The sequence below is a fragment of the Channa argus genome, chromosome 5 (assembly GCF_033026475.1).
Source record: "Channa argus isolate prfri chromosome 5, Channa argus male v1.0, whole genome shotgun sequence".
Taxonomy (NCBI): Eukaryota; Metazoa; Chordata; class Actinopteri; order Anabantiformes; family Channidae; genus Channa; species Channa argus.
The window spans coordinates 26,961,895-26,980,224 of NC_090201.1; the positions used below are offsets into that span (position 1 = coordinate 26,961,895).

Genomic DNA, 18,330 nt, shown 5'->3' on the forward strand with positions numbered 1-18,330 from the left:
ACTTGTACTTTACTTGAACATTTCCATTTTATGCTATGTTATACTTTTGCCACATTATAAAATGCACCTTTTACTAATTGCATTTACATGAGAATCAGTTGTATCAAAAAACTGTCATCACATTTTTTTAATAATACGAGATAAAGCTTCACAAGCTCCCTAAAGGGAAAGTTTTTAACAGAACCTATCCTGTGTTCTATTAAACATTAACCCTATGTCACATATTCTGCATAAAGAGTACTTTTACTCATTTTAGATATATATTTTTCTATTACCTAAATATTTGAATGCAGGGCTTTTGCCTTTAACAAAGTATTTTCACACTAATTTGTTTTAATATTTAACATGAAATGCAAAGCAAATGTACAACTATGATATCAAAGGTTATGAAACCAGGATATTATAGCAATATTTAGTAGGTGGTAGAAATCAAATGTTGATTACTCATCTGAATAGCATATTTCTTCCTGTTCACAAAAGTAGGATGGGAGGCAGAGCCTTTAGATATCAAGCTCCTCTCCTGTGGAACCAGCTCCCAGTTCAGATTCAGGAAGCAGACACCCTCTTTAACATCTACTTTAAGTCTCGGGTTAAAACCGTCCTCTTTAATAAAGCTTAGAGTTAGTTAAAGTTATGCTGCTATAGGCTTAGAATGCTGGGGGACCCACCCCCCATTGCACTGAGCTCCTTTCCTCCTCCTCCTCTCCCTCTCACCCACAATTGACAACACTGTATTACATTAACTCTGTGTTTTCTCCCGTAATTGTCTTTTTCCTTCTCTGTCTCCCTCTCTCTCTGTCCCTTTCTGCAGTCCTTGGCTTTGAATCTTTTTCCAGTGTGCAGCTACTGGTCTTACAGACCTGCCCGGTGTTTTGTTGTTCGTTCTTTTTCTTTTCTCTCTTCAATTTACACTCACTCCAACCGGTCAAGGCAGACGGCCGCCCACTCTGAGCCTGGTTCTGCTAGAGGTTTCTTCCGTTAAAGGGAGTTTTTCCTCTCCACTGTTACCTAGAGCTTGCTCCAGGGGGAATTGCTGGGTTCTCTCTATACATCTTTTCAGTCTTGACTTTATTCTGTAAAGTGCCTTGAGATGACTTTGTTTTGAATTGGCGCTATATAAATAAAGTTGAACTGAATTGAAAAGAAGAAAAAAAAGCTCCACAGCCTGTTTGGTCATGTTCACTTTACTTTATTTGTTACGCCACCGACCACATCTGTAGAGGACGACTAATTTACTTGATGCTGTATTTTTGTGTAAAAATACAAGCAGCCAAACTCAGCTGGTATCAGGAAAAGCAAAATGCACGACTCCACATCACAAGCACATTACTTACTACAATATGTTTCTATTCTTATAATCTAAGTTACAGAAGCATAAAACATAATAAAACAGCAGCCTACAGCATTTCCCCACACTGCTCGGCCCAACTAAAGTTAAAAGAACAGTTCAATTAAATTTGACATGACAGCAGATTAACATTAAAATCTGAATATAGTGTAAATTATATTAGTACCAAAAATTTCCAACTAATTTTCCCTTTTCCATGTTAAGAAGTATAGATTAGTTTATTTTCCCAATGTAATAAGTAAAGGCTACAATTAAACATCCCTGTGAACCTACAAACATTTGGAGATAGCTGTTAAAAAAAATCATAATGAATAGGCTTTGTGTTTATCTACATGTTTATTGAGTGCTTGATGTTGGTACACGTATTGCTTTGGGAAGTATTCAGATTCCCTTTACTTTCTGCGGATTTTATCATTTTAAATTCAAATTTCAATGCAGAAGTTCAATTTTATTTCCCCTCAGTCTACAGGTGATGACTCAAGTTCAGATGAAAACAAATCTTTAGAAAGAGAAAGATAAAATTACTGATTTAAAAAGGTATTCACCCCTAGTTCAGTACTTTTTTGCCCCAAAATGGCATAATTTGACATAAGCATATGCACAAAATTATCAGCATCAAAATATATTTATAGTACCAAAGTATACTAATAGTACCAAATGTTTAGTCTGATGATAGTAATATATTATAGGCTATTACTGTGTTGGAATTATTGACGTCGGATTTTTGCATCAGATATTACGTTTACAACCAAGTCAAGTGTTCAGAAGGTGAAGGTGCCTGAAGACTTTGCAAAGCAAGTCTATACAGTTTACTCTGTGTGTGTGTGTGTGTGTGTGTGTGTGTGTGTGTGTGTGTGTGTGTTCTCAGTGAGAGCTGTATCTGGTGCTATCTCTGGTCTCAGTCATCTTTATCAGCAGTTTTGGAGCAGGAGAGCCGATGTTGCTGTGGTAGCCATTGGTACTTTTAGTGCCTGCACACAGAGACAGACAGTGAGGACATGTTGAAAGACCGAAGACAGAAGAAATCAGGGTGAAAGAGAAAGAAAAACAAGATGAACTGAAACCTTGATGATTTCACTCACGCTGAACACAAAACACTTGCTTTGTATGTTCGACACCATTTTCACTGATGTTTTTTGAATGTCCTTTGTTTTAATGACCTGGGGATATTTTATGAAGTTTGCTGATCTCATCCCCCCAGGTTTACTCTGCACTAAGCACAGAACAACATTCTGCATTACTGTCTGTTAACTAGAGAGTTTTTACCTGATCTGTAATGGAGAGAAAATTCTAAGTGCATTTCCTATTTGCCTAAAGTTTTCCTATGTGCCACTTGGTGCCATAATACATCAAGTCAACATCAAATAACTAAAGCTGATGAAGACCAACCGAAGCATCGGGTTGACAGCCGACACCTGGCTTTTTGGGCCATGTCCTTAAGGACTGGTCTGGCATAAGGCCACGGTAAAAAGCACCTTAGACACACAAAAGGCCAGTTCTGGGTGAACAAACTATTGTACATTTGAAATGCATCTTCAGTGACAGTAATACTCCTATGGTTGTGGTCTCCACCTCCCTCTGCGTGTGTCTTTCATAGAGTTTGTTACTCACTGTAATTGGAGACAGCCTGGATGTTGAGGATGGTCTGTTGTCCCAGTCTGCAGGACAGAGGACTGAGATTAGTTGGTATGTTGGAGCAAAGACACTTAACCACACATTTATTGTCTTTCTCTCCTCCTCTTACCTGTCCTCCTCTCCCTCCAACAGCTTCCTGTAGGTGGCGATCTCAATGTCTAGGGCCAGTTTCAGGTTCATCAGATCCTACAGGTGAAGATGAAAGTTGTGGAAAGTTTTTAGACCATATTAAGTCAATATAAACAAGTTGTCTCCTTTCCAAGCAGGTCTTTCCCTCTGTTACCTGGTACTCTCTGAGCTGTCTGGCCATGTCTTGTTTGGCCCTCTGCAGTGCATCCTCCAAGTCTCTGGTTCGGGCTTTGGCTTCTTTTACAGCCAGCTCTCCACGCTCCTCCGCCTCAGCCAGCTGGTTCTCCAGATTCCCACGCTGAGGGTGGAGACAGAGACGAGAAATGAACCATGATGGCTGTGAATGATGCAGAACCCTTCACCCCGCCAGGCCGAACATTCACCTGAGCTTTGACGGCCTCGATCTCGCTTTGCAGACGACTGATCAGTCGGTTGACTTCAGCCACTTCTCCCTTCACGATGCGGAGCTCGTTTTCAAACTGGCTGGCCTGCTCCGACATTTGGTGGAACTACACGCAGAGGAAAGTTTGAAAAAGCTTTTCAAATTTGGGGGATGAGGGTCAAAGTTTGATTCAGTGATCTGAAAAACTTATAAAACATATTGTTGCTTTTATTTTATTTTATTTCATTATAATATATTTTTTTTCAGGGTCACGGGGGGCCGAAGCCTGTCCCAGCAGTCATTGGACAAGTGGTGGGGTCCACCCTGGAAAGGGTTCACACCCACAGGCAATTTAGAGTCATTAATTAAACCCACACAAACACCGGGAGAACATCCAAACTCGACACAGAAAAGCTGCTGTGTACTGGGGATTTGAACCAGGGACCTTTTACTAAATACACGTGGAACTAATGTTAGTGTAGGAGTTATTTAATAAAAAAGTGTTTAGCACAAAAAAAAAATAACTTTTTTGTTTTTTTTTAACATAAAATTTCAGAAAACATGAGTCTTGCAGCTTGCATCTGAGTTTGTCATAGTCCCTAATAAAAAAATCATTAATTATCAGGCTGTTACTCTGTAACGATGCATTTTTGTGTAACACTGTAAAGTGTTAAAAAACACACTGTGATCTTTGGTGGTATACTTGATTATTATATTTAACACTATATGTTTTACTTGTCAATGTAGTTTTTTTTGTCCTCACCTTGCTCTTATACCAGGCCTCTGCCTCCTCTCGGCTGCGGGCCGCAATCTCCTCGTACTGGGCTTTGACCTCAGCTACAATCTGCTCCATGTTCAGGCTGCGGCTGTTGTCCATCTGCACCACCACTGACGTGTCTTTGATGCTGGCCTGCAGCTCCCGCAGCTCCTGGAAGTAAATATGAGCGGGTGACAGCAAATGTTAGTAGGTAATGTTATGTGAAAGTATAAGCAATGTCAAAATATCATTAAGATTTAAAAGATTTATTTTTACCACCAAATTACATGTCCAGTCATGTTTCTTTGTAGCTGATGTGGGATAATCTTTTTCACATGTTCAACGTTCCATTTCCAATAAGCACAGATGGTTTTCAAGTAACATTCAATAAACATTTGATGTTGAGTCTCCAGTGAAGCAAATCAGAGAGACAGAACAATGAACTAAAGGAAATGTGTGACTTCCACTGGGAAATAGCGGAAGGACGAAAAGTGTCCAAATAAACAAATGCAGAAAGATGATTGTTTTGATCCCTATGACCTCAGGAATTCGTAGCATAAAGGAGCTTCTTTACCTCCTCATAGACGTTACGCAGGAAGTTGATTTCATCAGTCAGAGCTCCCACCTTATCCTCTAGATCTGCCTTCACCAGGTAGGCTGAGTCCACGTCCTGCACACACACACACACACACACACACACACACACACACACACACACACACACACACACACACACACACACACACACACACACACACACACACACACACACACACACAGAGAAAAAAAAGAATAAAAATAATAATACAATAAATAAAGTCAACACATCTACAGCCATGTCAGCAAGAACTTAATATTGCAGTTAAACTACAAACTCCTGCCTTAGAAAGAACTCTACTATAAGTACAGGTATCACCTTTGTGCTTAAGTTGAAGTACTAAGCACCTGTTCTGAAATGTACTGCAACTACAATAGTGCAAGTACTCCACAAAAAATTAATGTCTCTGATCATCGATCTGACTGAATTACTGATAACAAAGGATTCAATCCACTATTGAACTTCATGCTGTTGATGACACGTGTCTTGTGGTATGACGCAAAATTTCTGCAGTAAAATCTAACATGTTATGTCTGATTCATGTACATGGAGACAGCGACTTTAAAAAAAACCTCTGGAGCTGATTTTGATGTCTTGTGAGCTGCTTCGTCCACAATAATTCATCAGAATTTATTTGTTTCTTTTGTATCTTTTGTATTTAAAAAGTTCAAATTAAATTGTGGACTTGAAATTCCCAAATGGCATAAAACTGCACTTATATAAGTAACTTTGCTAAATCCTAAAAGGTTCTAAGCAGAATCGAGTCAAATATCTGTTCTTGTGTGGCACTGACTAAAGAGGGTGTCACCGAGTTTATGTGTTTGATGCATCCGAGAAAGTCGAGACAAAGAAAGTCAAAAGTGAGCGGAGGAGATAATCAGGAAAAAAAGAGTGGCTCATCTTACTCACCACACCTACAGTGTGTGAATCAATTATGTGTGTGTGTGTGTGTGTGTGTGTGTGTGTGTGCTGACCTTCTTCAGGATAACAAAGTCATTCTCCAGATTGTTCCTCTTGTTTATCTCGTCCTCGTATCTGTTGAAGACAAATCACAGTGGGGTATACTGAGAACTAATAGTGCTGACATCCTCTGAGCTGAACATATTTGGATTTTCTGTAACAAATTGATGTTGTAACACAGGGAAAGTAGAGGACATTTTAAATACCATCCATATATTGTAGATTGGGGCTGCTCTCCAAACCGGAACCATAGTAAGCAAGATGAAAATTATTGAAGTTGCCCTTTTAATGTAGACATAGTCTCAGCCTGCTTTAGTTTTAACCTAATAAACTGGCAACTGACAGACCCACAGGGGCATCATTTACTTGTGTTTGTAGTCCTCCACCAGGCTCTGCATGTTCCTCAGCTCTCCGTCCAGCTTCATCTTGTCGTTGTTGACCAAATCCATCTGGCGCCTCAACCCCGCCATGTAGGCCTCAAACAGGGGCTCCACGTTGGACCGGCTCACCCCCTGACCCTGCAGCAGCTCCAGTTTGGTCTCCAGCATCTTGTTCTGCTGCTCCAGAAAACGAACCTGAAGGGGTTTTACAAAGACATATCAGACTGGTCTTTACTGGTAGACTCTCTAAAATGCAACATTGCAGCAGTCTCAGCGTCTCTTCGTGGGCTTGCTGGTCACATCAGACATCTTGTTTCTTCTTCCTACCTGTCGGATATTTCATCCCATGGTCTTTGTTTTTACTGGGGGCACATGCTTAAAATAGGACGGCACATTGAAATGGAAAAGGCTTTAAACACACATTTAAAAACCTTTTTGAAAATAATAAATAAGAAGTAATAATGTGCTTGAAAGGTGTTTGTTCAGTGTCAGACACCATCCACCATTTTTTCCTACAAACAGTCATAAACAAATAATAATAAATAATTGAGGGGAGGTAAAAATCCATCTCCTGGAAGAATCATCTGCCTGGTTACAACTGCTAAAAAAACTCTATTATGACATATATGTGAAACCACCGTAATGTAAAGAACAAATCAATGTTATACTTGCTGTCATGTGCGTATATTATATTTAATGTTATAATGCTCCCTGTGTTAAAATATCATGGTAATTGAGCTACTTGACGCTTCACTCTCTTTACACTCGTTTGCTCTTCGCAATTCCTAACACGGAAGCTAACACACGCTAACTGTACACTAGCAGGTTAGCATACATACAGTTAGCTCGTGTTAGCTCCTGTACTCGGACTATCTGCCAGGCTTTTTCAAGAATTAGCATCGTTGTGGTTTTATTGAAGAACCGAAGCCACGTGCTGAGGTTAATGATGTGTCTCATTCTGAAGTATATTGATGAGTTTGAGTTTGAGAAAACACACTGTATTTTAAACGTTATTATTAAATTAGTTAATTGTTTCGCAAATTAAATGCGGTTTAAAACGTGTGCATGTACAGATTTTCTAAAAAGCAGAATTCCAAACGTACATTAAAAAATTATCATAAGCAAAATTAAAGATCCATCTTTAATGCACTTTCACTCGGATTTCACTTGGACATTTTGTCACCCGAGTTCCACTAATGAGTGACGTTTTCTTTTCAAATAACTGCAATTTTAGATAAATGCAATTGTTACTTGTACAACAATGATTATTTGAATCCCTTATATCCATTTTGCTGTTTTCACTTTTTAAATGCCATCACCTGTAATGGATCTGAGTACTTCTTCCACCCCATCATCTGAGGTTAACTCCAGTAGATAATCAGCTCGAGCTCGGTGTCAACACTCAGCTCGAGTTTCCTGCCTGCAGCCGGGTTTATCCACCACCTATTATACCTTCTCCCTCCCTCCACCCGCCAACACAAAGCCCAAGTTCTGTACCAGGCAAAATAATCTCCCTCTGAGACACAACCCCACCGTGTCTGACCTGATTGATCAGGTTACAACCCAAGTCAGGGGAATTGAAATGGGACAGAGACGTTAAATGTCCACCACTGGTTCAGGGTTTAAATCTCAGATTATGGATTTTTTTTGAAAATGTTCCTTTGAAAAGTTTCAAGTCTCTGTGTTACGTTTGCAATTTAACCCAGTTCTAACCATTACTGCACATTTCTCAGTGACAGTGGGTCATTCGCTCACATTGACGTTTTGTGTCATGTTGCATCGAGCTAATTACTTGTGTGCACACGCAGGAAGCTCTTTAATGTTTCAGAGCCACTGGGGGGCTGCTGGGCTTGGATTGCAGAGCAGGCTGATTTCTCAGTTGACTTGGTTTTGCTTTTTAACAGTTTTTCATGTCTTTACACGTGGCTGCAGAACAGTGGCACAAAGTCACATATTCACACTCACGGCAAACAAAAGAGATTATAAACGTAAAACCAACTGATTTCCTGTGTTTAATTAATTCTTACCGAAATGTGTTTTTTTTTTATCCGCGATGGATCGATTAACACTGAGTTTGAGGTTTTCTTGTCTTTTCTGCTTTGTGTGTTTTAGGTGGGAAGTCAACACGAGCCATAATTTGAGTCATAATTCATCATAATTTTGTGTTTGTCTTTGGAGTGTTGGAGCTTCTTTCAGTTTTGCACAATAATCTGAGGATTTGTAGGCAGAGAAAAGAGATTTTATATGTTTGCAGAAGGCAACTTTTAACTTTTAATACTTCATAATAACTCATAATAGTAATAATATAATATAAGAACATATTTAACCTTATTTACATAAGGATATTGTATTGTGCTGTTTTATAATTCCTACCCATGTATTTGTATTTTTATGTAGCTCACATATCAAAAGGTGCTGGTGTGTCACTATATTACTAGATTTTTTTATGTTTTTTTTAATAGGTTTTTTAATAGGTTTTTTAAAAATCATCTTTTCTCTTTAATTTTTTTCACTATTCACATAAAAAAGACATAAAAGTAACAATCAAAGGACTTGGTTTTGTTAAAACCGACAGCTTGTATTAACGCCGAGGCTTCCAGATCCCCATTGTATGAGGGATCTGCTAAACTGCCACAAAACAAAGAGGTTAATTTGGACAAACGGACATCCGTCCAGAACAGCACTCTGTCTCTTTCTGTCTCTTTCCTCAAGTGTATCTCTGCTGATGTGAGAAGCCAACAAAGCCTCTATTGTGCAGCTGTGTTACCTACTCCGTGAGAAAGCGGAGATGTTGCCTAAGTACGGTATCGGTGTTCGACATTATCACTGGGAAATGAGTGGCGCCTGTGTTCTTCAGGATCCTCGACATTTACTCCCTTCTTTGACATGACCTGCTGCATGGATGGAAGCCTCTGGGCACGGACAAAGTCCCCCACCCTCCCAGAAACCTTGTGGGTGTTTTGTGTCTGTCTTTACTCATTTTACATCAATATTTAGTTGCTATTTGTGTCTCTGTGGTAGATGGGCATCTTTTTATTAAGGTATTCAGCATTTTTGCATTGGTTTGTGGTTGTCTTATGTCTCCTGATGGTCATTTTTGTCTCCTTTTACTGGTTTTGTGTTTATAGGATTTGTGTGTAGTCCTACTCTGACATTTGCATCTAAATGTAGTTTTGTCTCTTTGGATGTTCTGCATTTCTTTTTAGATATTTTGCACAAGTCCATATATCAACTTAAATAGTAAATGGTCTGCCTGCACTTGTAAAGCGCTTTTCTACCTATTTGCACTCAAAGCGCTTTGCACTGCTTGTTATTCACCCATTCACACTCACAAACACACACACACACACACTAATGGGGGAGCTGCTATGCAGCTGGGCAACACTCACCGCGAAGAACTAAGTTGGGGTTCAGTGTCTTGCTCAAGGACATTAAGTTCTTTTGTGTCTTTTTTATGTCTCCTTGTGGTCATTTTAGTGTAATGTTATTTAGTATTTTGTCAACAAAGTTATTTTGCCAGTTTTTTTTTTTTACTCATTTTGCATTAGATCATTAGATCGAATATCGTTTATTAGTTGTTTAGCAACTTATTGTAGTTGCTTGTTGTCTTGTGTTCATAACCACTCATTTTTGTAATTATCTTGTCTCTTTGTATTTTGCTTTATTATTATGTTTTGTTGTTTAAAAATCTCTTTTTGATACTTTTACATCAAGTTATTTTATTTCAACTTTGTCAGTTCATTTGCTGTTAATTCGGTTTTGGAAGGATGGTAAAAAAATTGCAAACCTGCCACTTTACCACAATGTTGTTAGTCAAAGTCAAAAAAACCAACATAAAACTGGAACACGCTGGGAAATTTAGCACAGTTAGGTTAATGTAGTGCTACATTTATAATCAGTAGCCACTTTCACTGCTAATAAAACAAAACATTTTTAGTGTCCTCACAAAATGTGCAGCTACCGTACACTCATTTAAACACAGCACCTAAATGCAATGTGATTTCATAAACCGAAATACTGAAGTTGTATCCGAGTATTTTCCACGCAGCTAAAGTGAGAAATAAAATGAGACTATGTTATCTCTCTAGGTTTGGTAACAGCTATCTATAACCTAAAAGTCATAGATCAGGTTTTAAGTGATGAAAGGGAGCGTTAATTTCTTATCTATTTGAACTTGAATTGCAAGACAAGGCACTGAACTTCTCATTTTAAAGGATGAATCTGCAGTAAATGTAAAACGGGTTTAGTCCACAGTATTAAAGAGGATAATATTTTGTGGCTGGAATCAGAGAATGTGTGGAATATGTGCTTGCTCAGCTTCTCTGTACCTGCTGAGCTTTTCCACTTTACCTTGTCTATGAAGCTTGCGAAGCGGTTGTTGAGGGTCTTGATCTGCTCCTTCTCATGGGCTCGGCTCATGGACAGGTTGGGGTCGATCTCCAGGTTGAGGGGGGCCAACAGGCTCTTGTTGACAGACAGGGATGCCAGCGGGGCGCCCAGACCGTGGTGATGCCCGTTGGCGCCCGCGTACAGAGAACTGCTGCTCAGGGACATGCCACTGAAAGCCCCCTGACCTGGACTGAAACTACTAAGCCTCCTCGAGCCGCCGCTGCTACGGACAGAGTTGCTGGAGCTGATTCGCTTGCTACGACTCAGACTCATGGTGGAGAGAGATGGAGAAGAAACGCCGAGTCAACAATGGAATAGATGGAAGAGAAGGAGAGATTAGGGAGGAATGAGAAGGGAGAAGTCAAAAAACTGTTTCCAATAAAAGGCCTGCTGGGAACAGAGTGTGAACCGCTGAGTCAGCGAGAAGCAAAGAGAAGTGAAACAGACGAGTCTCAGGTGTCTCAGGGCCTTTTAAACCTTCCCTGGGTGGAGCCAGGAGAGGAGGAGAGAAGCTGGAGCAGTGAGTGATTGGTGTCAGGTGTCCAGTGTTTCAGATGTTCAGGATTTAGAATGTTTCCTCTTCATTTTAAGTTTGCACACACAGATGCTGGAGGACATAAAAACACACCTTGTACTTTTCTGCACAGTAAAATTAGTGCGACAGGAGGATGGTCTTAATCAAAAAGGTTTTTTCTTGCTGCCAGTAGCTGTGATCATATCATTCCTATTTCATCTTCTTCAAACTAGACCACAGTGTGTTTCAGAAGGCTCTTGGAATTCAAAGGGCTGCTGCTTGACTTTGGTTTCTTTTCTTCTTTTAGTGTTTTAGTCAGTTTTGCTTTGGAGTCTGTTTCCTGACTCCTCATTAAATTGTACTTTTGTTACCACTTGTTAAACCTCTTACTTTTTTTTTTTCCATTTTTAATCGACCTTTGTTTAAACCTCCTGTGACGCAACAAACATCTGACATCTGAACAGACAAAATTATCCCAAACAGACGAAAAGAACATCATGATGCCTCATTGTGTGTCTTTTTAAGTCTAAGGGTCTAAAAGTTATTTTAATAACTGCTGTAATATTCCTGTTATACTGTTACATAAATATTACTGATATGACCCCACTATTGGCTGTAAAGCAAAGTGCTACCAATGTAATGAATTTAAACAATGAGCTGAATGAAAATGTAAAGCTCATCAGCAGAGTTGTGGGTTCTTCACATATAATCAAGTTCATCCATTGTTTGCATAAAACTACTTATTGTATCGCAGAAGAAAAAAAAAAACCTGCAATGTGCTGAAAATGTCTCTGGAGGACATGATCACTGGCTGAGTGCAAGGACGACAGTGACAGTGATCAGGGCTGCACTTTGTCTGACTTCAGAGGTCAAATACTGACCACAATCTGATGGTTTTAATCATTTCTTTAAAACTTCATCTGCTGATAAAGACCTGAGCAAAATTACTTGGGCACTGACGTCCCCAAACCTTTCAAAACATGCAGAAATGTGTCTTCAGGAGACTTTTTTTTCATTAAAAATGGAACTTGGAAAAATCTGTTTAATTATTAAAACATTTAAACAATACTACATGTGGTGGAGCAGATGTACACGTGTACCTATAAGTGCTCTGTGACTGTACAATACACAGAGACATTCTAAATTATTTGGATTTTCACAGCTGATCACGCAAACAAACCAAAATCAGAAATGCAGTCACATCTAATGGAGATAAAGTGATTTCAAATTTGCATTTAAATTTTGAGCAAATGCAAAATCTGAAACGTCTGTTTCATTTGTTCAAGCGTCGTCTCTTGGTTTTTGTGCAGGATGTTGCTGACAACCCGCAACTTCCCCTTTTCGGCGTCACATTCTTCTTCTTTAGACCGTCCGGCTCGGCCTTGGTCCCCGATTTCCCTGTTAGTTTAGAGTCAACAGAAATAAAATATGCACACAGAATAAAACACAATAATTTATCAATGAGTTTTTTTTTTTATTTCATTTAAAATGTCTAATTTAACTGTGGTCAGATTTGCAATAGAAGTGAAAATGTTTCGCAAAGTAAAGTGATGTGATACCTGTCTTTGGAGTTTGTCCTTCTGTGGCTATCACAGAACCAACCGTCTTCCTTTGTCTTGGTGTTTTGGTGTTGCTCTCATCCGTCTTCAGCTCCACCTCCACAGGGTAGTGGTCACTGACACTGAGAGTCTTTGAAAACAAATGAAGAGCTGGATGTTGTTTGACCTTGTCTCCAACAAAACACCATCATGCATTTCCTACACCTCCCTGAGCTCTAAATACACAATTGAGACAGTATATAAAGGTGGATGTAGTGCACAATGATGCACTTTTCCTACTTTGTAGTTAGTGGTGCTGCGTCTGCCTCGGATACCTTGAACTGAATGCGAGCCTCCTGAAAACCCTGTCCACAGTTCAATCCTGCAGCCCACAGAACCTCTAGATGTTTTATTACTGGTTTACAATGCTAATGGTGGATCAACTACCACCTGTGATTATTAGTGGGTCCCAATCCTGGTCCTCAAGCATCCTTGGTCTGCTTGTTTTCCACTTAACCCTACCCACTGCTGATTACATGGATCAGGTATGTTCAGTCAAGCAGAAGATGGACTATACTATCTTAGATGAGGGTGGAGGGGGGGAAGACAAAGTGAATTGGTATCTACTAGCTTCTGACTCACTGAACACACCTGATCCAGGTGATCAGAAGTGGGTGGTGCAGGGATAGTTGGAAAACAAGCAAAGCAGGCAAACCACTGTGTTATGCAAATGGATTTTGCGAGAAGAACCGATTATTTGTTAGAGTTTGACTTGAGTCCAAAAGATGGAGCAAGCAGCACATCAGCCATCTATCAATTACACGTCAGCCAAAGCCGATCAATTTGAAACTGTTAACTCGCTTTTGTTCCCGTCTTACTTGTTCATCAGTCAGGTTGAACTCTTTCTGGAAGTTGAAGGACTTGGCTGATCCGGGGACGATGGTGTTCTGCATTTTCTCTCCATACACCACGATCCTGTTGGCAGCAAATGCATCGCAAACTTTAGAAACAGTAGAAGAAGACATTTAAAACCAACCCACTCAGATAATAAAGCTGGTAGGATGCACGTCACCTGTCGTAGGTGTTGTCATTGTGGTTACTAGAGGTGGTGTCCACGTCATCATCTATCAGCCAGTGGAAGGGCTCAGAGTGGATGCGGATCTTTTCCCTCTTCTTCTTGGAGAGGTAACGTCCATCTGCGTTAAAGTCCCCTAAAATCATAATTTTCTGCAAAAGACATAATACAACCAAACACATTAACTATTACTTAAAAAAATCCTTTATGTAAAAATGTGTCCATGCATTTTTACTGTCATCATCCAATATGAACCCTGTCTTCCGGCTTCTTTGCTGTGATGGTGAATAATAATAAACCGAGGAGTAAAGAATTTAGTCAAATATAACATGTTTAGGTAGAAATGTCCTGATTTGGATGCAAATAAATGAAGTAACCGCACTGTCCCTACAGGGAGCTGCACTTTGCTCGTTCTAAAGTTTTTGTAACGGCGTTTTATTGGGGTGATAATATTCAAAATTGGTGTTACGGGCAGTGTTAAGTTGCTGATCACTGCAAAAGAAATTAAAAAGCGAATGTGCTTTGCAATGTACAATTAGGTTTTTGGTTGTCAAAGGTCAAGGCCACTTTTAACTTCATGCAAACATGAGCTGGTAATTCTAGTCTCATGTCAGGTTTAAATCTGAGCTAATAAGGTTAATTAGGGACAATCTGCTGCACATGCAGCTGTACATGCAGGACCCACTTCATACGTTTTTAGCAAAAAGCAACCCCCCCCTTAGTTCAGGATTAGCACAGAAACCTCAGCGTTATGTTCACACCACTCATGTCAGCTCTGTAGTTTCTACAGCACACGGTGACACGAGGTGGAGACGGACGTGCTGGAATGGATGTGGTGATGTGACTGTGGCTTTTCCACTTACAAAATGCTGCTTAAAGGAAGTGAATGTAGTGAACACTTCAGTGATAATACGTGATCTTTCTGATCCTGTGCTGTATTCATGCACATCACAGAAACTTCAGGCCTAAAAACACCTAAATCAATTATGTTATAGAAACGGTGTTCATCCAAATTTCCCTGGGTGGGTGAATAAGACAAAAACAAACTTGGAAATATAACAAGGAAGAAAAGTTTTTAGAAAGGAAACTTTTTCAACATTTATGAAGCCACTCAGTTTTTTTTCCTCAAACGTTTTGTTTCTAAGCATTTACGCTTCTCTTTATGAGAATCACATCACATCAGAATTAGTGTTTTAAAGCACAGCTGTACCTGTTAGTGACGTTTGGGACATCAGGAGCAAAAATTTGAATTTAATTTAAATATTGAAATGTTTTAACAGACGGTTGAATGTTTACATCGGTCTTCCAGTTCTTCCTGACATCATTGACCACGTCGTACAGCTCGTCCAGCTCCTTCAGAGAGTCCTCTGGCTTGGTGTGCACGGGGATGAGAACCAGGTCTTTCACAGCTGGAAACATCCACAGTGTACAGTGCGTTACAAGGTTGAACACATGCGCAGCTGTTCACACATAAGTTCGCGTAGAACACAAACCTGTGGTTGGACAGCTGAAGCGCAGGATGAAGGGCTCTCTGGCGAAGGCGTCTTCATCTCCAACTTGATTATCTTCATACTGGTAACAGGCTTCCAGTGTCACCTCATCTTTCCTGAGACACACAGAAACAGCATGGCTGCATGTATGAAGTAGGATGGAAGTTTTTTTTAAAACATGCAGCCTGTGAATGTGGGCTCTCTCTCACCTGTAGAAACACACAAACTTCTCCTTGTAGGTGTCTCGTCCCAGTTGGCAGCTGGCGCTCATGGCGTAGGGACCACATCTGTTAGTTTTGAAGAAGGTCGACACAACACAAAACGACTCTACGTGAGAAGTGTCACATGTGTATTTACTGAATTCGTTTGAGTTTATGTGCGAAGGCATTAGGATATTGTTGTCTGTCCTCAATTGTTCTGTCTTCTCTGCATCATTTGTCAGTGTTTCAGCTGCTTTGCATGTGTTGGTCGTCTTTCCCACATTGGTTTCTGACTTTCTCTTAAAATTTCTGCATCGTTTTGCTTTTGTCTTTTCTTGCAACATTGTTTCGTAGCTTTTTCACACCATTTGTTTTGTTTTCTAACAATATTTGATTTGACATCTTCTCATTTAAAAAAGAATCTCTTCTGTAGGAACCCCTGACCTCTCGAATCCATCCGAGGGTTGGGTTTAGCAGCAGGGCCCAATGATTTCTGTTGAGCAGCCATGTCGGCATCTTTGTGAAGCTGCACGCAGCCACAGGGTCACATGCTCCCAACGCAAACAAACTAATGATCATATCAATGTTCTCTGTTTACAGAGTTAAAGCTCCTTTTGAATGAACACCGATTATCTGCTTATTTCCTTGATCAAAAAAATCACTGACATGCTTAAAATGCTTGATGGTTAATTATAATATTGCAAAGAAAATCTTGTTACGGTGGAGAAATCTCACCCAGTGTTGTTAAGTTCCTGAAGTAACTTCTCCATGGCCTTACCGCTCTTATCCACCACCTCCAGTATCACCACCACGCTGTACTGGGATATGATCTGGAAATAAGTGTATTTAAATCTGGGGTCCTAATTCTGTAGTCACTGTACATGAGGACTTGGCTGGTGAAGTGATAATGTACCTTGGTGAGGATGGTGACGACTGCTTTGTCTGTGACTTTCTTTATGCCCAGGTTCTTGGCATTAAAGGATGCGATTTTCATTTTGACTGATGGAAAGAAGATGAAAAATGATTCAGAGGATTAAAACAAGGGTCCTAATGAGTGAAAAAGTAAAAACATAGGGGAGGAAATAGGGAAACTGAGTCAGATGAAGTGTGGGTTTGGGTAACAAGCACACACACAAACAAATAGAAAAAATAGCCCAGAGCAGAAGACACTGTGGTTTAACTGGTAAATGGTAAACTGTTTAAAGCAAAAGTGTCAGTTTCCTGTAACAGTGTCATCTTTCCATCATAATCTGGATCATACAAAGTACATGAAAGTAAAAATTAGAAGATGACACAGTTTGCAAAAGAATAACAGTGATTGCTGCACAACCTGCAGGTTTTTAACACCGCGTCACAGAAGCTTGGTGACAGTTGTCACTTTTCCAAGGCAAAAGCAAACTGTCAGTAGCTAATTTAGTGCAGCTTTCTAAAATGTGAGGCCACGGGGCAACTCTCTGTATCCATGGCAACACGATACCTCCTGTTTCTTGTAAAAGTTAATCTGCTCGCACAAGTGTATTTTTTTCCCAGAATATTTAATCCAACAAGTTTAAGCTGGTATTTACTATTAACTGTTAACTATGAACATGCTGCTTTGCTGTTCATTGGATGCAGATAAGTGTCACTAATTCACTTAATAATACAGAAAAGATGAAAAGCTGATGATTCTCAGGGAAGTTCTGAAAGGCACAACAATTATAGTTTAGTGTACAACAACAATACTTAATGTACAAATGCGAGATATATAAGTAATACACCACTAAGTCTACTAATAAAGTTAACGTCGAGTAAAAAAAGTGTTACAACCTAAACTGAATTTTTGGAAAGTATCGTGCATGATGTGAAAGTTGCTTTTCATTCCGAAGTTAAAAGATCCACAGGTTAAGTCCATATATGTTTGTACAGTGAAAAGGTTTTCATAATTTTTTTTTTCTCTATGCCAACACAGACGGTTCAAAAACTGTGTCACTGTTTAAATACTTATGTGCCCGAGTGTTTTAGGAAAAGGACACAATCAGCCTTAAAGCACGTTGATGGGTCTTTGACCCGCTGGAGGGAGATTATGAAGTAGGAATGAAAACAAAAAAGTCCTGCATAAACAATTGTACTTATGTAAAAGTAGTTAGAAAAACCAGTTATAGAAACGTGTGCAGCGACGTTATATTATAGTTTTTTATTGTACTAGTATATATATATAATTCTTTATATGTAGTTATAACAATGCCTCACATTTCCAATCTCTTTATATGATTTAAGCATAAAAATCTCATTTTGAAAAATAAATACAGCTCTCAGACAAATAGCGGTAAAAATCATTCGTAAGTGACATGAAAATACTTGAAATGTCATTAAATTTGTACTAAAGTATTCGAGTAAATGTCCTTTTTGTTGGCACCAGGACTTCAGTGCTTCACATTGTACATTAACACTCTTCCTGCTGCCTCTCAAAGAAAAATGGTTTGTTAGCATTTTGTAGTCGCCGTCTGCTTATCTGGTGAAACACAAACAGGTTTTTTTTTTGGTTTCACTTTGCTGCGTTTGAACTGAAACTGAAAATGTGCTGCGTGTGTTTACTCAAAGTATTTTTCTTCGACACCGCTTTGAGTTAAAGAACGACTCGCTTCGTGAAGGTTTCCCAACAACTGTTTCCAGGTTTTATCAGGTGTAAAATAACAATGACATGTCGCAGTCGGGAGTTTTTAGTCCAGAGAGGCAGAAAAAGCAACACAATCTGAAGAAAAAAAAAAACCTCACCTGCTGTGCTGAAACAAGAAAAATCCACAAGTGAAGCAATGGGTTGCAGCAGCTGCTGATGTTCCAGCAAACAGAGACTGATGTCTGCAGAGAACAGGACAACTGTTGAGCAACAGAAAGCAGGAAGTGTCTCTGTGGACCACAAAACACACTCACACACACACACTGTACATACAGATGC

At 39.5% G+C, this 18,330-nt stretch overlaps 2 protein-coding genes across 2 annotated transcripts; both read right to left on the reverse strand.

Moving 5' to 3' along the window:
• Positions 1–1,170: 1,170 nt before the first annotated feature.
• On the reverse strand, positions 1,171–11,980 carry si:dkey-222f2.1 (keratin, type II cytoskeletal 8). Its single transcript, XM_067505419.1, has 10 exons — positions 10,540–11,980; positions 6,176–6,384; positions 5,824–5,884; positions 4,826–4,921; positions 4,258–4,422; positions 3,496–3,621; positions 3,267–3,410; positions 3,093–3,169; positions 2,960–3,006; positions 1,171–2,319 (listed from the first exon to the last, which is right to left on the reverse strand). Exons 1-10 carry the CDS (start codon positions 10,849–10,851, stop codon positions 2,213–2,215), a joined length of 1,344 nt encoding a protein of 447 aa, XP_067361520.1. The 5' UTR covers positions 10,852–11,980; the 3' UTR covers positions 1,171–2,212.
• Positions 11,981–12,152: 172 nt separating this feature from the next.
• Positions 12,153–18,281, reverse strand: LOC137127885 (deoxyribonuclease-1-like). Its single transcript, XM_067505420.1, has 10 exons — positions 18,150–18,281; positions 16,309–16,394; positions 16,131–16,225; positions 15,405–15,482; positions 15,199–15,311; positions 15,002–15,114; positions 13,703–13,857; positions 13,509–13,605; positions 12,652–12,781; positions 12,153–12,490 (listed from the first exon to the last, which is right to left on the reverse strand). Exons 2-10 carry the CDS (start codon positions 16,387–16,389, stop codon positions 12,366–12,368), a joined length of 987 nt encoding a protein of 328 aa, XP_067361521.1. The 5' UTR covers positions 16,390–16,394; positions 18,150–18,281; the 3' UTR covers positions 12,153–12,365.
• Between the last annotated feature and the right edge of the window lie 49 nt (positions 18,282–18,330).

What these genes read in the sequence shown, in the direction of transcription:
- si:dkey-222f2.1 (XM_067505419.1), bottom strand. Translation starts at nt 10,851, where the DNA reads ATGAGTCTGAGTCGTAGCAAGCGAATCAGCTCCAGCAACTCTGTCCGT. An exon ending in TCGAGGCCGTCAAAGCTCAG is followed by an intron (nt 3,411 to 3,495) that starts GTGAATGTTCGG and finishes CTCCACCCTCAG; the next exon opens with CGTGGGAATCTGGAGAACCA. An exon ending in TTGGAGGGAGAGGAGGACAG is followed by an intron (nt 3,007 to 3,092) that starts GTAAGAGGAGGA and finishes TCTGTCCTGCAG; the next exon opens with ACTGGGACAACAGACCATCC.
- LOC137127885 (XM_067505420.1), bottom strand. Translation starts at nt 16,389, where the DNA reads ATGAAAATCGCATCCTTTAATGCCAAGAACCTGGGCATAAAGAAAGTC. An exon ending in GGAAGAACTGGAAGACCGAT is followed by an intron (nt 13,858 to 15,001) that starts GTAAACATTCAA and finishes TGTCTTTTGCAG; the next exon opens with AAAATTATGATTTTAGGGGA. An exon ending in AATGACAACACCTACGACAG is followed by an intron (nt 13,606 to 13,702) that starts GTGACGTGCATC and finishes TGCTGCCAACAG; the next exon opens with GATCGTGGTGTATGGAGAGA.